This window comes from Calonectris borealis, chromosome 2, assembly GCF_964195595.1.
Source record: "Calonectris borealis chromosome 2, bCalBor7.hap1.2, whole genome shotgun sequence".
Lineage (NCBI taxonomy): Eukaryota > Metazoa > Chordata > Aves > Procellariiformes > Procellariidae > Calonectris > Calonectris borealis.
The window spans coordinates 161,376,257-161,392,628 of NC_134313.1; the positions used below are offsets into that span (position 1 = coordinate 161,376,257).

Genomic DNA, 16,372 nt, shown 5'->3' on the forward strand with positions numbered 1-16,372 from the left:
AAAAGAGCATGATGGTCTGTGGAAATATATTATTTAATTCCCTAAACCATTTCCTTATCAGCAGGGCTTTACTGGGACCTGCACTTAAATTGTACCATTTGATACACAGGGATGACTGAGACCAGAGCCTTAAAGGAAGCAGGATTTGTGGTTCTTGGGAAATTCTACAATTTTTATATTTGGGGTTGTTCTGAATAAAAATAAATTGCAAAATGTTGTAAAACTTTCTGAGAAAATGTGGCTTTGAAAATACGCTATCAAGGCAAGTAAAAGCATTTTCTTGCCGTTTGGTTTGAAATGCTCTGCCATGTAAAATTTTTACAAAGTCAATTCTGCAATGAAAATGTGGCTATTTAATCCCAGGACTGTCAGAAATTCCTCTCTGAGCAATTGCTGAGCGCAGCGGCAGCCGGTCACGCAGGGTATCGACCACCGCTGACCTCTCCCTCTCGACGCTGACGTCCTCCTTGCGTGGCGTTCTCCAGACGCTGCCTCTGGCTTCCCCGCTACCCCTCCCCAACCCCACATCGCAGACCTGGACCCCTTGCCCATCCTCATCCTCCCCATCCCTCCCTCACCTCCCACCACCCTCTCTCTCCCTATGCAGCTGTGGCTTTAGCATCTCTGGGGTCCCCACCTGCCTCCATCACGTCCAGCTCTGAATTTCCCTGCAAGCCCTCGTTGCAGGTGCGGTACCCACGATTCTCAGTGAGCATCGCTCACCCAGCTCCGTGCCGCCACCGGCTCCTTCCCCGGCCCATTTCCCGAGCTGTGGTCGGGTCTGACACCTCGCTCCTCCGGTACCCGCTGCTGCAGCCCATGGGAGGCAGAAAAAGCAATGACGGGGAGAGAAATCCTGCTCAGATCCTGAGCGGGGTTATCTCCGGAGCAAAAGCAGTCCCTGGGAAATGCAGCTAAGGAGGCTGCGTAGCTCACGGAGGAGCCGCTTTCAAAAGTTTTATGATTTGGCCAAAGGCTGGGTTTGTGGGATCGATGACAGGAGGTGCGCCCCGTGCCAGGGGGGCCTGATCCGTACCAGCTGCGGCCGTAAATCACGGCTCAATGGGTATGCAAACACCCTCACTGGAAAGACTTCAAGCTGGGCAAAACAATGACATTATTTCTTAAGCTGGGTCTTGGAAATGGCTGAGCCATTTTTGCTGACTTAAAAAAATAAAAAGCAGGCAGATATTTTAGCTCAGGAATTTCAGCCCACATTGATCAAATGTGGTGAAATAAGAAGTGAGTAAAAACAGGTCTTAGAAGGGGTACTTTAGCCATATTTATTTACAGACAAATCAGCAGCTCTGCCAGTAGTAGCAATAATTCAGGCAGGGTGAATATGGTATCGCTCCCACTCCTTAGAGAGATACCGTAGTACAAGGCTCAAGGGAACAATGCAGCAGCATCTACAGGAACTGTCTTGGATTTTATATTGACAATGTATCTGAATATTGTCAGAAAATTTTCAGTCATTTTCTTTGCATGAATCATTCTACCATGTAAATATCTCCACTGTAATCAGCAGAGCTGCATGAGCATAGCAAATTAGTTCTGCTCTTAAAATTAAGCATTTTATTCTGAAGTTAATGATATGAACTTTAAATTATTTTCTAGCCTTCTATAAACAAGATCATGTTCTAGAAATTTTCATCAGAGATGTTATTAATTCCATTACCTTCTTGTAATTATTTCCTCTCCTTAACACGGCAAAATTGATGCTACAAAGTGTTATCTGTCCCCAGAAAATTATAGGTGCCACAACAAGTTGCCACGTTCTGCACAAATAAGCCAGTAAAGCAAAGAAACCACTTAGATTTATCTATTTTATTTGTGTTTGATATTTTCAGTGTGTCTGCATTTTAAATGTATTTTAATGTAAAGGTTAATGGAGTTTTAATAAAGGGCAGATGGCTACTCTAATTGCTGAACACCCAGCATACTCTTTTAAAAACCTCTTTAGCTGGCTAGACAGATATTAATAATTCTGAATGCCATTAGAAAAAGCAGAGGTTTGAATCAAATGATTCTTCAAAGTTAAATTTATTATTAAACCAAAACTGCAATCATTGCATATATTTTGCAAAGAAAAATTGTATTATCAATATATTTCCCATCAAGTGATCCTGTGAACTCTCTATTATCTATTATCTATAGCTAAATTATATATACAAAAGCACCAAATGCTGAACTTCCTATTATATATTGTTATTTTATCCAGATGTCAACTTTCAGCCTTTTTTTTTTCAATTCTCTAAACATTTCGCTAGTCACGCAGTCTCCTCCCTGCTTCACTAATTTGATCTTTTTTTGCAAGAGCATGATTCCTGGGTCACATAACATTATGCATGCACATCGCAATCCCTGGTATGTGTCTTAAAAAAAGAAGAAAAAAAGGAAATAAAAAGCATGAGCTATTTTGTACTAGGCCCTGTGCCAAGCAGAGCCTCCTGCCTCCAGAAAATACAGTGAAAGCAAACTGTATCTATGAATATCTCCGGAGCAGCCAGTTCACTGGGAGTGGAAGGTGGCTAAAGGCTACAAGGGAATGAAGAAGCCACAGGTACAAATTCTGCGGGTTTTATTACCAAAATAATTTGATTCTTTGAGTATTTAGAGTCAGGCACTTGAAAGTCCCAATTAAATCCTCGGGAGCTCTGATGTGAATCTGAAGTCACAGCAGAATAACCGTGTAACACCTGAAAGAGTTTAAATAGGACAGCAATTTTCTGCTTTGGAAATAATTTCTACAACCTCTTCCTGCCCCCACTGCAGACCCCTCCGCACAAGCCCATGTACACCATCACCATCACCCTCTGAAATTAGCAGTTACATTAACAAGGTTTTGAAATATTGGCTGGAATGGGGTTTGGGGCTCTACAATGAAAGAGAAGTAAGTTTTATATCATTTTATGAATGGACATTAATCAATGCTAAATCACAATGAGAGTCTTATGGAATCACATATTACAATCTCCTAAATCGCATGAGGAACTTGCCGTGATTAATGTTACTACAATGACATTTGATACAATTAATAGTTGGAGCGGTTCACGTTTAGGTTTTACCGCATTAGGTGCTTTTTCTGAGCTCGTCATGGATGGGAGGGACCTTTGGAGCCCAGGCCAAGAAACAATAGTATTTGTCACATTATTAATCTGTCCTTATGATTCATCTTTTATGCTTCCTGACATTTATGTCGTTCCTTTGACGTACACACTGGAGGCCCAAACAGTCCCAGAGCTGAAAAGCATGAAGGTGAAGGGACTCTTCATGTATCTCCTGGGGAGGTGGCAGGTGTCACGCTCCCCATCCACATGGATCTGTTATTTTTCCAAATAATTCCTCTAAAATCAGTTGCAAGAAGCCTTGCCCCGTTGGAGAGAGGTCCCATGGAGGCAGGGCTGGAGACTGAAGCTGGGACCACTTGAATCTCAAAAACTCAAGGCAGGTTCTGCAGACCCAGGATCCTCCTGGGACACTCCCATTTGGAGAAACCAACGACACAAGGTAAGTTGGAGACAGCAAAGAGCAACTCTGCCTGCTACAGGGGTGACACTGAGCCTGGCTTTTCTCTGCCCAAGCCCACAGTTACCAGGGAGAGGTTCAGCATCACCCTAGACGTGGGTGGGAGGTGACTGGTCTGTCCCAGGTGTTTAAGCACAGGTCAGTTAAGGGCCACCCTGAAAGCCCCTCGGGATGAAGGATGTCTCAGGTACCTGTGTACAGACGTGGTATCTGAGACACACAAGCCCCACAGCGGCCCTCACGTGCTGGGCAGGTAGGATGGGGTGGGCTGGACCAGGCAGGAGGCACCAGCTGAGAGATGATGAACCAGGAGACCTGGGGAGTTTGTGTCCATCTGCACAAAGGGGAGCGGGGAGCAGGGAGCACAGCATGTCCCCTGCACCCCCACACTGTCACAGCCCAGCCAGGCTCGCCTGTCCCCCTCGGTGCTTCTGCCAGCCCCCTCCCTGGAGCAAGCCTGCTCCTGGGGGGCTGCTCCCTCAGCCTTGTGCATGTTCAGGTGTCCCCCCCATGGGCTTGTGGGGTCCCCCCCATGCCTCACAGCCTGGGGACAGAGCCAGCCCAGCTCACAGAGAAGGTGGGACTGCGTGGAGTCTTTGGCTGCTCTGAGAGGGGAGCTATACCAGGGGCAGGATGACCCACGCTGCCCACCCTGACTTTTAGGGCAGCCCTCAGGGCTCTTTCCTACAGGGAAGAGAGGGGCAGAGAAGGTGAAACAGCACCAGGCCCCCCTGACTGCTTCTGACACAGGAGGGACACCCCCATGTTCTCCTCCATCCTGCACATCCCTGGGGCAGTGCTCGGGGGGCCGCACAGACCACCTCAGCCGGGAGGGGGCTGGTTATTTAATACCTCGTTATATGTATTTAATATGTATTTAATATCCCGTTATTCCCTCTCTCGTCCCCAGCACAGGCTCCTGCCCGGGATAGGCGGGGGGTGTCCCTGCGCAGCCCCTCGCCCTTCCCCCTGCGATGCTGCCCGCCTGCACTGGGGGGGCTGCGCAGGGAGGGTTTGCGGGGGGAGCCTCAAACGCGTTCCGGAGCCCCAAGAGCACCCCAGGGCGGTACTGGGAAAAAAACCCGCAGCTTTTCCCCGAAACCGCACCGTTTGTCCTTAACCGTTCGCTCCCTCGCAGCGGCGGCGGCAGTAGCGGCGCAAGCGATTTTCAGAAACCTGCGCGGCGCGCAGCCACCGCGGGCGGGTTTCCGCGGGGCGCGGAGGGGCAGCGGCGCGGCCGGTCCCAAGCGCGTAAAATACTCGCGGTGTTTCCAAATGATGCATTTGGCCAGATGTTTAAGACGTATGAGAGAAGAGTAGTTAAAACCCACATTATATAGTTCTGCCTAGTCTAAAATTGCATGCGCTGACCCATATATTTTAAACTGTAAACGGACTCCAGTCATTTAAAATATTGCAACGTCGATAGGACTAATTAATTGGAAATAAGAAACGAAAGAATACAATTAAACGAGGAGAGAATCATTTTCTAATTTAATAGCGGGACATTTATAAAGATCACAAGCTAAAAGGCATCGAATGATCCTATCGACGAAGTGTTAAATCAGCGCAGCTGGAGGGGGGGCACGACCCCGGCCCCCCTCCTCCTCCTCCTCCTCCTCCTGCGGGACGCCATTTCCACCTCGGCCCCCGCGGAGATCCGCGCTCCGGCCCGCGCCCGCGGAAGCCCCGCGCGGGGCAGCGCCGGCGGCGGAGCGGCAGCTCACCGTCTGCGCGGTGCCCTCAAATATTGTGATATTTTATTAGCCCCCATTTCCTAACAATAATTTATTGCGATAAAACAGACACCCGAGGTCCTCTTAAATTGTCTTTTCATAATGAATAAATTTAAACTGGCTAATTAATATATAAACTAGCCCAATTTGTCAGGTTGATTTGTATTTTAGTTAATTGTGAAAGTAATTACCACATGGGCAAATTAACAGCTTTCTGGAAATGACCAAGGCAGGGTTTTTATTTCCTTCCTGGGTGAAGAAAATTCATTTTTCCCAGCTCTTGATGTGATGAATAAAAGTCATAAATCTGGGTGATTGGTGCAGGCAGAGTCTAAATGGCTTCATATTTCATTTTAGGTTTAATAGAAATATTCATGCTCTGTTTTAATGAAATTAAATTGAAGGGGGGTGGACTGAGAGGCTGTCGGTCGGGGCTTAAAGGGGCAGCGCCCATTTGGTGGGCTTTTTGTTGTTTTCTTGTGGATGAGCAAAAACTGTCAAGCTTTCGTTATTCCAGACAAACCGCACTGATGCGGGGATCGCGGCAGCAGTAGAAGTAAATTCAAAATTTTTGCTTGACGTTATCTGACGAGAGAGAAAGTCTAACGAGAGGCAAAACTTTGGAAGATGGTTTGTAGAGGGGAGGGGGGGAAAGGAGGCAAAAAATATCCCGGCCTCCTAATGCAGGGACAGCTTTTTTCCCCGAATGCGGGGGTTTGGGGTGAAGAAAGGTTTTTGGCAGTCCGTTTGCAGACCGGCCCTTCTCTCCGGGACTGACATCTTGGAGTGCATTAAATGCCCTTTTCCTGGGAGGGACGTGCAGAGGCGGTCGCCCCCGAGCACCCAGACAGGACAGGGCGCTGGTGAGGACCCAGCCGCGTTTGTGACCCGGAGCTCTCCCGGGATCCCCGTCTCCCTTCCCCGGGTGAAAGAAAGAAGCTTGACAACGGATAGGCATTTGCCAAGTACCTGGGGCTGGTTATGCCAGCCCGAGTACCCGGAGGGGCTCCTTTTGTCCCCAGAAGAGCCGGCAACCCACCCTCGCCTGGGGCCAGCCCCCAGGCCCGGGAGCGGGAGCGGCCGCCCGGGAAGCGGCCCCGGCCCGGGACCCGCCTGCAGCCGGAGCCGCTCCGTAATGGATCTGATCTGTGACTTGTTGATTTCCCCTGAGCAAATAAGGCTTTGATGCAGTCCCGGCGAGAGTGGTTAGCTGATGAATTGACAAAAACTAATCAGCTTTATTGGGAAACAGGTTAAGGGCAGCAGAGTGTCAATAATTCTCCGCCTGACCCCCTCATCCATTAAGAGAGGCAGGCTGATTAGACCGAGAAGACCCCGTGCTTTTTGCACTGAAATTGCTTTCATAAACTCACCATTATTAGCAGTCAATGCAAGCGGCTAATTTAGAGGAGACATCCCGAAGATGTCACATTTATCAGGGAGGTTTATGTATCATTATCTCATTTACAGAATGTCGCAGTGTAATACGTGTTTTTGGCAATAACGCTGGCCCCGCGCCTGAGGTTTGTAACGGCTTTGGAGAGACCGGCCGGCGTGGGGAGACCGGGGTGGGGGGGTTAGTTCAGAGGACTGAGACACACACACACACCCCCCGTCGAAGGGCTCCGGGTGCTCCGCCGTTCCCACCGGGCAGCCCGCAGCGCCGCGGCCGCCCGGGGTTTCCCCCACGGCCCCACGCCGCCCCCTCGTGCACCGCCCGGCTTTTCAAAAGGCGAGATAGGCATCTGTTTGCCCACGGCCGGGAGAGAGGGGGCTCTGCTGAAAGGGGACCACCCGGAGGTGTCGGGGGAGCGCGCTCCTTGCGCTATCTCCGCCGAGATAACCGCGCATTGTTGGCTCCCGGGCAATATACTGGATCAACACAGGTGCGGGAGCCGCGGGGAGTTCAGCCGGCCCGGATGCCTTGTGGCACCGGGGGAGGCAAACACACGGGATGGAACGGGGGAGAAAAAAAAAAAAAAGAAAAGAAAAAAAAAAAGGAGGGTGAAAGGGAAATAAAAAAGAAAAAAAGAAAAAAAAAAGAAAAAAGAAGATAAAAGAAAAAAATAAAAGAATTGGTACTCCATTTTAAAAAAAAAAAAGATCTGAAAATCGAAATCCGTCTCTAAGCACTAAATATTCCCCCCTGGGCGGGAGGGCAGCCTGGGAGCGATCAGGAGGGTCAAGGTGAGCGGCCCCGGTGGGCGGGGGGCCGAGCTGTCCCCGTTGGGGCGCTCCCGAAGGGCCGCGGGGGGCGGATGGAGGAGCCCGGCCGCGGCAGCGCTGCTCGGGGCCGGCTCGCTGCTGAGCTGAAGCTTGCGGGTCGCGGGGGGGCTTCTCCACACGCCCACCAGCCGAACGATGCCTGCGTGCGGCACCGGGCCGGGGGGCGCGGGCTGCCCGGACGGGGCGACCCGCCTGAGCCCGCCCCGGGGGACGGTGATGGACCGGGGCGGCGATGCGGAGATGTGGTCCCGGCCCTCGTCCCCCGCCAGACGGCCGCGCCTTCTCCAAATCACCTCCTGGAGAAATGTTCACGGCGCCGGCCACCTTCATCCGCCGGCCGCTGCGTGCCGCGTCCCCACCCGTGTCCTGAGCGCAGCCGCGCGTCACGGCTCTGCTTTTGCACTGGGTGAATTCCCCTGCAGCTCCGTTCCCTCCTTCCCCAAAAGGCACCGGGAAGGGGCCCAAAGCGGTACCGCAAAGCGGTGTCCCTACGTGCGGAACAACCCGGGCGCAGGACGCGCCCGCGCAGCCCCGGCACCGCCGGCCCGGGCATCGGGAGTCGGCACCGGCTCTGCCCGGGGGCGCCCTGGAGGTGACAGCCGCGTCCCCGATTTCAGCGGGCTGGACAAAGGGGGTGTCCACGATGCGTTGAAGGGCGGTGACCCTCAGCCCTGCCGGGGGCCGGGGCTCAGGGAAGGCGGGGGCGGGTTCAATATCCCCCTCTGCCTTCGGAGCCGGCCATGGGGACAAGCCCCAGTTCGGGGCACTCGCTGCTGTGGGACTGCCCCGCGCGTGGGGCCCGAAGTGGCCGTCAAGGAGAAACGTGGGACCAGCTGGGGAGCCCCGGCGAGAGGCAGCCACCCCCGGGCCTGCCACCGCGCTCCCCGGGCCCTTTCCCCGGGGCCTCCCCGGCCCTTCGGAGCCCGCCGGTGGCCCGGCAAAACCGAAGCGGGTCTTAACGATCCTGCGACTCGGTTTCCCCCTCTCCTCCCCGCAGAGCCCGGGGGAGCGGGGTGCACGGGTGCCCTGTGCGTCTGCGGGTCTCATCCCTGGGTTCCCCGCAGCGTGTGCGGGTCTCGTCCCTGGGTTCCCCCGCAGCGTGTGCGGGCTGTGCCCGGGTGCGTGTCGGGGCTCCGTGTGCGGAAGCCGCTGCTGTTTGGGTCTGGGCGCATCTGCTCTGCTCGTACCTGTGTGTTGGTGTGGGGCACACCTGTGCGCGAGTGCTGCCTGTGTGCCTGTGGCTCCGCTGTGCCACGCGTGGGCATGTGTGCGGTCGTGCCTCGGCTGTACAGATGCGTCTGTGTGTCCGCTGTGCTTGTGTCTGTGTGTCTGCTGTGCTTGTTTGTGTCTGCGTATCTGCCTGCTTGTGTCTGTGTCTGCTGTGCATGTTTGTGTCTGTGTGTCTGCTTGCTTATGTCTGTCCCTGCCTGTGTCTGTCTGTCTGCTGTGTGTGAGCGAGCGTGTGCGGAGGCTCTAATCAGGGAGGTCAAGGAAAAAAAGTCAGTGCAGGGGAGAAGGGGACAATCGGGACACAGAGCAAAGGGTGCGTGTCTGTGCGTGTGTGTAAGTGTCTGTGTGCGTGCGTGCGTGCGTGCGCCCACACCCCGCAGAGGTGCTCCGGGCCTTCTGCCCACGGAGCAGTGGTGAGAAGGGAACCAGGAGCAAAGTTGTCGGATATTTTGTTGGTTGTGTTGGACTCCGGTTTTCTTCTCTATTTTTTCCCTCTCTCCCTTTCTTCTCCCCTTTTCCTCCTCCCTTTTCATTGCGTTTAGTTTCCTCCCCCCCCAGCGGGACGGGACAGGGTGGGCAGCGCACCCTTGTCGCGGTGGCACCGGCAGCCCCGGGGGCACAGCCCCACCGCCCCCCGAGGGCGAAGCGGCCCCTCCCTGCCCGGGATGGGGGGGGGCTCACGGCGGCCGGGCCGCGACACGGGCACTCCCCGCAGCCGAGCGCCTTCTCCCGGGGACTGGCAAACGCGTTTTGAAGGGAGAACGTCTTCACCTCGGGAGCGCTTCGTGCGGCGGCCTGACCTTGCGCTCACACCGCGGACCCCCCCCGGGGCCACGGGCCCTGGCGAAGGGGCGACCCTTCGCCCCGCTCTTTCCCTTTTCTGTCCGGACCTGTTTGCGTTAGATAAGCGGGCCTAATAACACTGTTGACAAGAGCGGGGGTTGGTGGCAGGCCTGACTCCCTGACCCGCAGGTGTTTATCCTTCCCGGCTCGTTACAAAGCGGCGGCGCGTTTACGGCAAATATTTGCCGTGTGCGGGAATGGTGGAAAACTGTCACTGAACCCACGGCGGGAGCCACCTCGGCCGGCAAAGCCTCGCGGCTGGGAGAGCTCTCCCTGCGGCGAGGGGCCGGCCCTCTGCCCGTCCACCGGACCGTCCCCTCCCGTTAACCCCCCGCCCGCTGCCCCCGCCTCTGCCGGAGCCCCCGGGGGTGGGGGGGTGGAAGAAGGGGGGAGGAAGGGGGCGGGCCGCCCCCGCTCCGCCGTGACAGGTGGGCGGCGGGGCCAATGGCGGGCGAGGCCGCAGCGCCGCCGGCCCAATGGGAGCCGCCTGCGGCCCTTGAAGGGGCGCGCCGCGGAGCGCGGCCACACTGCCGCCCGCCGCCGCCGGGAGACGCGGCCGGCCCGGGGCCGCCCGACGCGCCGCGGTTCCCCCCCACCCCCGCCGCCTCCCGCCCCAGCCCGCCGGCGCTCCCATGGAAAAATCCAAAAATTTCCGCATCGACGCGCTGCTGGCTGTCGACCCCCCCAAGGCGGCGGCGGCGGGGCAGAGCGCGCCGCTGGCCCTGGTCACCTCGCTGGGCGGCAGCAGCAGCAGCGGGAGCGGCAGCCCCCCGTCCTCTTCCTCGTCCTCTTCCTCTTCGTCCTCCTCCGAGCATCCCGCCGGCGGGCCCGCCGACTGCCTGCGCACCGACAGCCCCTCTCCGCCGCGCCTCCTGGCCGCCCACTGCGCCCTGGTCCCCAAACCCGGCTTCTTGCCCGGTACCGGCGCCGGCGCCCACCCGCATCACCACGCCTCGGCGGCCGGCATGGCCCTGGGACTGCACCCCGCGGCGCCCGGCGGGCCGGGCATGCCGGCGCAGGCGGCCCTCTACGGGCACCCCGTGTACGGCTACTCGGCGCTGGGCGGGCAGCACCCGGCCCTCTCTTACTCCTACTCGCAAGTGCAGGGAGCGCACCCGTCCCACCCCGCCGCCGACCCCATCAAGCTCAGCGCCGGCACCTTCCAGCTGGACCAGTGGCTGCGGGCCTCCACCGCCGGCATGATCCTGCCCAAAATGCCCGACTTCAACTGTGAGTATTTGCCTCCCCCGGCCGCGTCCCCTCCGCCCCTCCAACCCGGTGCAGGGGCCTACCGGGAGCTGCCTCCTTCCCAGAAGGGAGAAACCCCCTCCCTGCCCCAGCGTGAACGAGCAGCAGGTTTAAACAGGCGGTGACTTTGAATTTTTTTGAAATTTTATTTTTATTAGAAGGAGGAAGCAGCGATCCGCAATGGGAAGCGGGGATGTGCGGGTCGCCTCACCATTCCCGGCCCCCGAGGAGCCCCGAACAGCCCGGTTTTTCGTGGCAGGTTAAATAGGAAGGTGGCAAATCGCTTCCTGCCGTTGCGAACGCCCTTTCCCGCCGTCCCCGAGGTGCAGAAGCCGCCGGGGAGGGGAGACGGGGGGCCGGTAGGGACAGGGCAGGAGCCCCCATGGTCCCCTCCGCCCCCAAAACCCGGTCTCGACGTATTCCCCAAAAATATGGGGCGGCAGGTCCCATCACCGAGCCACCGTTCTTAATTTTATTTCTCTCTTATCGGAAATGGGTTTATAATAATTATGGCAGGCTCCTCTGGGCAAACGGGCGTAGGGAGGATCTGCGGTTAGCCAAAAATTTGGGGTTCCGCGTTCTCTGGGAATAGGCATGAAATAAATACAATCGGAGGGGTTTAGGTTTGGGACCAGGGAAGGCTGAAAATGCTGCATTAAACCAGACAATCCCGAAGTCCCAGCAAAGGCGCGGTGCTCAGCACTAGGCCTCACGGCGATGGGGACTTTGCGTGCATCTGTTTCAGGCAAAGATCATTTTCGGAGGTGTGAGCTCTCTGTGGGAATGGCCGATTTAACAATACCGGAGGTGTAGTTTTACGAAAATCATGCCAGGAAAAGAATTGCGATTTTTTTTTTTTCTTTCCCCTTCTCATACTCTGCACACACATTCGCAGACAAAAAACTCCATTGTTTTCTCTCGAATTGGGGTTGTTTAGACTGGAACATTCAGGAAGAAAAAAATAATTAAGAGAGTTGTCAGAGCTCTGCCTCTCAAACAAGGTGCAGGAGGGGAATAAATAACCGGAGAGAAACGAGAATGGAGCCTCGGAAAATCGCACCGCAGTGAGAAAATCTCCTCGGCGCTGCTGTCCGGCAGCGGACACTGTCCTTTTCTCTCTGCCGGCGTTAGCGAGCGGGCTCCAAACGCGGCCGGGGAGCGAGAGCTGCCCCTTCTTAGTTTTCTGATTTTCTGAACCAAATAAGCCAAAGTGCCAAAATGCTCCGAGAAATGAGCGGTAGCGCGGCCGCGTCGCATCCCCGGGGGTGTGCGGGCCCCGCGGCGGGGCTCAGTGTCCCCGGTGCCCTCCCCCTTAGCCATCGCCGGGCCTTATTTTTTTTTAATGCAATCCCTGATTTTAATTATTATTTCTGAACAAGGAAAACACTCGGATTTTTTTTTTCGTTCAAAGACAGTTTTCCAGCCGTCGCTGCTGATTTATGCTCCGACGGGCGGCCGGTGCCCGCCGGTCCTTCCGGAGCCGGCCCCGGCCCGCCGGAGGGCTGCCCGCCTGCCATCCCGTTAATTAAACGGGTATGGTCGGGCTGGGAGTGCGGCGGGCTTGACTAAAGCATTAAATGGAGCAAATTGCTGTTCCCCGGAGAGCCCGGTACCCCTTCGCCGCGATCCCTGGCTCCGTTTTATTGTCTCGCACTTGCTAGACTCTTGGGAAATCAAGAGACATATTTTTCTTTATTTAAAAGATTTAATTTAATTTTTTTTTTTGCGTCCCTGTGGGGGATTCCCTGACACCGTGCAAGCTGAGAAACCCCGGAGCTGGAGGGGATCCCTCCCCCATTCTGTGCTGCGGTGGATAACTGTCCATCCTTGCCTCAACCTCCCCTCCACCGTCTTTCCTGCCTCTTCCCCGTCCCGGGGGATGCCCGGCTGCAGCGGGGCGGCTCCGCGCTCACCTCCGCGCTCCCCCCCCGTCTCCTTTCCCAGCCCAAGCGCAGTCCAACCTGCTGGGGAAGTGCCGCCGGCCTCGCACGGCCTTCACCAGCCAGCAGCTGCTGGAGCTGGAGCACCAGTTCAAGCTCAACAAGTATCTCTCCCGGCCCAAGCGCTTCGAGGTGGCCACGTCGCTGATGCTCACCGAGACGCAGGTGAGTGGGCGAGGGGCAGAGGGGGAGATGCTGCCGAGGGGGGGCGGTGGATGAGGCGGTGTCTGTCCCCCGTCTCCCCCAGGTGAAGATCTGGTTCCAGAACCGGCGAATGAAGTGGAAGCGCAGCAAGAAGGCGAAGGAGCAGGCGGCGCAGGAGGCCGAGAAGCAGAAGGGGGGCGGCGGGGAGGACAAGGGGGATGAGGACCTGCTGCTGCCCGCCCCGGAGAAGAGCGGCGGGAGGAGGATGCGGGAGCTGCCCGACAGCGAGCCCGAAGACGAGGAAGAGGAGGAGGAGGAAGAGGAGGCGGCGGCGGCCGGGCGATGCTGCCCTTACCACTCCTCCGACTGCTCCGAGGCAGAGGAGGAGGACATGCAGCCCCGGGGCCGGCACGGAGCCCCGGCGCAGCCCCAGTGAGCCCCCCCCGCACGCCCCGCTCCCTCCAGCCGCGGGCTCTGCCCGTCCTGCCGGGGGGGGGAGCCCCGCCGCTCCTGGTGGGCACCGGCCCCGCTCCCCCCCTTGTTCCGATTTCTCCCTGCTTGGAGGGGGATGGAGAAGAGGATCCCCCGCATGCCGGGCGGGGAAGAGGATTTACGGTGGATACAGTGTTATTATTGACTGAAAATCAGACAAAACTTGAGCCCCCCCCCCTCCCCCTCCCTGCCCCCTGGAAGCGCGTTCCTTTCGCTGAATATCGGAAATGTTTTGTTCTCACTACATATCGGGAAAACTGTTTATGTCATGAACGTTAAAACTGCTGGAAATCTCAATACTGTCTTTATTTTTGTATATCGTATTTATAAAAAAAAAAAAATACCTCTACTTATGCATGCTAAATTATTCCCCAGGCCCTCCCGCCTGCGCGAGGGGGTGGAAAATAAACGGCGTTTTGTACTTGAGATGTATGAGCGCTCTGTGCGGGGGGGATGCTGGGCTCTCCTGTGCCGGGGGGTCCCGGTGCTCTGGGCGGTGCTGAAGCGCCCGGGAAGGAGCGGGGAACCGGTTTCTAACCCGAATTTAATTCGGTACCGCAGCCGTCGTGCAGTATCTGTCATCGGCCTCTCGGTACAGGGCAGGAATCAAGACGGCTTCCCCCCGGGTTTTGTTTTGCTGCTTTCCAGCCCCTCCCGGTAGCAGAGCTGCGAGTCCTACCGGGGGAGCGGCGGGGTCCTCCGCCATGCAATGCTCTCGGGAACCTGTGGCTGGGAGGGGAGAGGCCGGGCAGCAACGGGGCCCCTCTCCCCCTGTGGGGCTGCAAACCCGGAGCCAGGGCGTAGGAAATGAGGGAGCAGCGCTGGTTTACCGCTGGCAAAAGAGCGAGGGGCTCAGGCGGGTGGAAGGGGGCGAGGAGCCCCCGCGCCCTCCCCGGTACGGAGGACGGGACCCCCCACCTACCGACGGCCGCCCCGGCAGCGAAGCGCGGGCTTTTCGATAACTGCGGGATTTATCTCGCCAATAAATTTGCAGATCAATTCATCCTTGTCACTGCAGCTCTTCCCCAAATCAATTATAGCGAATTTAAATATAATCACTGGCTCATCCCCACCAGCTCGGGGCCACGTCTGGCAATTCATCCCCCCTAATGAATTACGGCGCGGCTCGGCTCCCGCTCCCGCGCAGGGCCGCGCCAGGGGTGCGGAGGGACCCGCCGGAGCCTCAGGGTCCCCGGCCCCCCGCATCCCTCCGCATCCCGGGTGCTCCCGCTCCCCCGTAGAGCCCCGGAGGATGAAGAGCTCCGAAATACGGAGTCTTCCCACTCCGGTACGCCTTTTTTTTTTAAAAAAAAAAAACGCGATTTTTTATAAACCCGCGTTAACCCTTCAGATGAGAGCAGCACGGCCCCTCTGAATGGCTTCTGTGACAATCCACCCCGTACAACACCGTCTGGCGGATGCATGAGATGATGCCGTGAGGTGACACGAAGGACAAGAGCTGTCCGTCGCGGAGAGCTTCAGGTGGTGGCGGCTGGAGGTGGCATTTAGAGCCAACGCCGTTAGTTATTAGTTCACCGGCCCGGCACACCAGCGCGCCGGGGGGACACGCCGTAAATCACGCACGTTCACGGGGTAAATCATAAATCTGGATGGATCCCATATGTCAAAAAACTTGATCGGGGTAAACTTGATTTGGGCTTGATCGATACCTCCCCCCGGCACGGAAACAATCGCGTCGAAAGCTTTAGTTTTGTAAACGGTTTCCCTCCGGCCACAGGTTATAGAGAATTTAAGGCGGTAGGAAAATAAAAGCATTAGTTGCTCTGCCATTTTCCACGCCGGTGGCTGAGGCTGCATCTTCGCGGGTGAATGCCCGCGCAGGGTCGCGCAATTCCTGCGCAGGGCCGCGGCGCCTCCTCCGCCCGAAACCGGGCGGCGCGTCCGGGTTACCCACTTCCAGCAGGATTTACCTCTTGCTTACACCTTAAAATATCTAAAACGCGTCAGTCTGGAGGACACATCGTTATCTTAAAAAAATTAACAATAAATAAAATAATAATGACAATAAAAAAATCAAGAGCTACCCGAGATCACTCCCGCCCCCGCAAAGATCCTCCCTCAGCCATTAATTTTCTTAAATACCCGCTAATTAAAGTGGCAGACGTGCGCCACCGGGCCAGAAATTCGCTGTATGCCCAAGAGGTGTGTGTCCAAACGTGTCTCAGCCCTATGAAAAACAGCCTTGCGGGGTACAGGCAACTATTCGCGGGCTCCGTATCAAAGTCCTACCGGTGTATTGTGTCTGTCTCAATAAAATTAATCTCTTTAAAGCCCAGCGTCTCACAAGAATACCTTCAGTGTTCCAGACTACAAGGGCAAATATGTTTTTCAGATTCTGTTTTTTATGGACGGATTAAAGTTTATTTTCCATAATAGGGCACCTAATAAAACTCATAAAGCTCTGTCAGTCTTACAGCTGGTGGCCTCATTTAACACTTTCACTTCGTAAATCATTTTACAACTTACCAGGTGTTTCCAAAACCGAAAGGAGAGGAGGGGGGGAGAGAGCGAGAAGGGGGGGAAAGAGAAATTAAAGTCACTTAAAATATAGATACGGTCCTTTGGCGGTGGGTGCGTTTGCATTGTCGCTTGGAAGGGCTTCAAAGAAGGTGTCGATCCCAACGGGGGAGAAAAGCCTTTTAATCGGGATTTCCCACGCCCTTTTGAAGTGAGGAGGCTCGTCCCCACGTGCAGCGCAATCAAAGGCTCCGGGTGATTAGCGGAGCCCGGTAACGTGCGCGACACGCTCCACGCTCCGCGCTCCGCTCCACTCCACTCCCCGCCCGGCCCGCGGAGGCTCCGCGGCCGCTCCCGGAGCGGCCCGGCCCGGCCCGGCCCGGCGGTGGGTGCCCCGGGCAGTGGGTGCCCCGGGCGGTAGGTGCCCTGGGGTTTGCCTAGCCGGGCAGCATCAAAGGGGCCCGTTATCTCCCGCAGCCCCGGGTCAGCCAGAGGCCGGTCTGGGGA

At 56.4% G+C, this 16,372-nt stretch overlaps 1 protein-coding gene across 1 annotated transcript; it reads left to right on the forward strand.

The window, feature by feature from the left end:
* Positions 1-10,180: 10,180 nt before the first annotated feature.
* Positions 10,181-13,929, forward strand: MNX1 (motor neuron and pancreas homeobox 1). Its single transcript, XM_075140807.1, has 3 exons — positions 10,181-10,793; positions 12,756-12,916; positions 12,999-13,929. Exons 1-3 carry the CDS (start codon positions 10,196-10,198, stop codon positions 13,329-13,331), a joined length of 1,092 nt encoding a protein of 363 aa, XP_074996908.1. The 5' UTR covers positions 10,181-10,195; the 3' UTR covers positions 13,332-13,929.
* Positions 13,930-16,372: the final 2,443 nt, after the last annotated feature.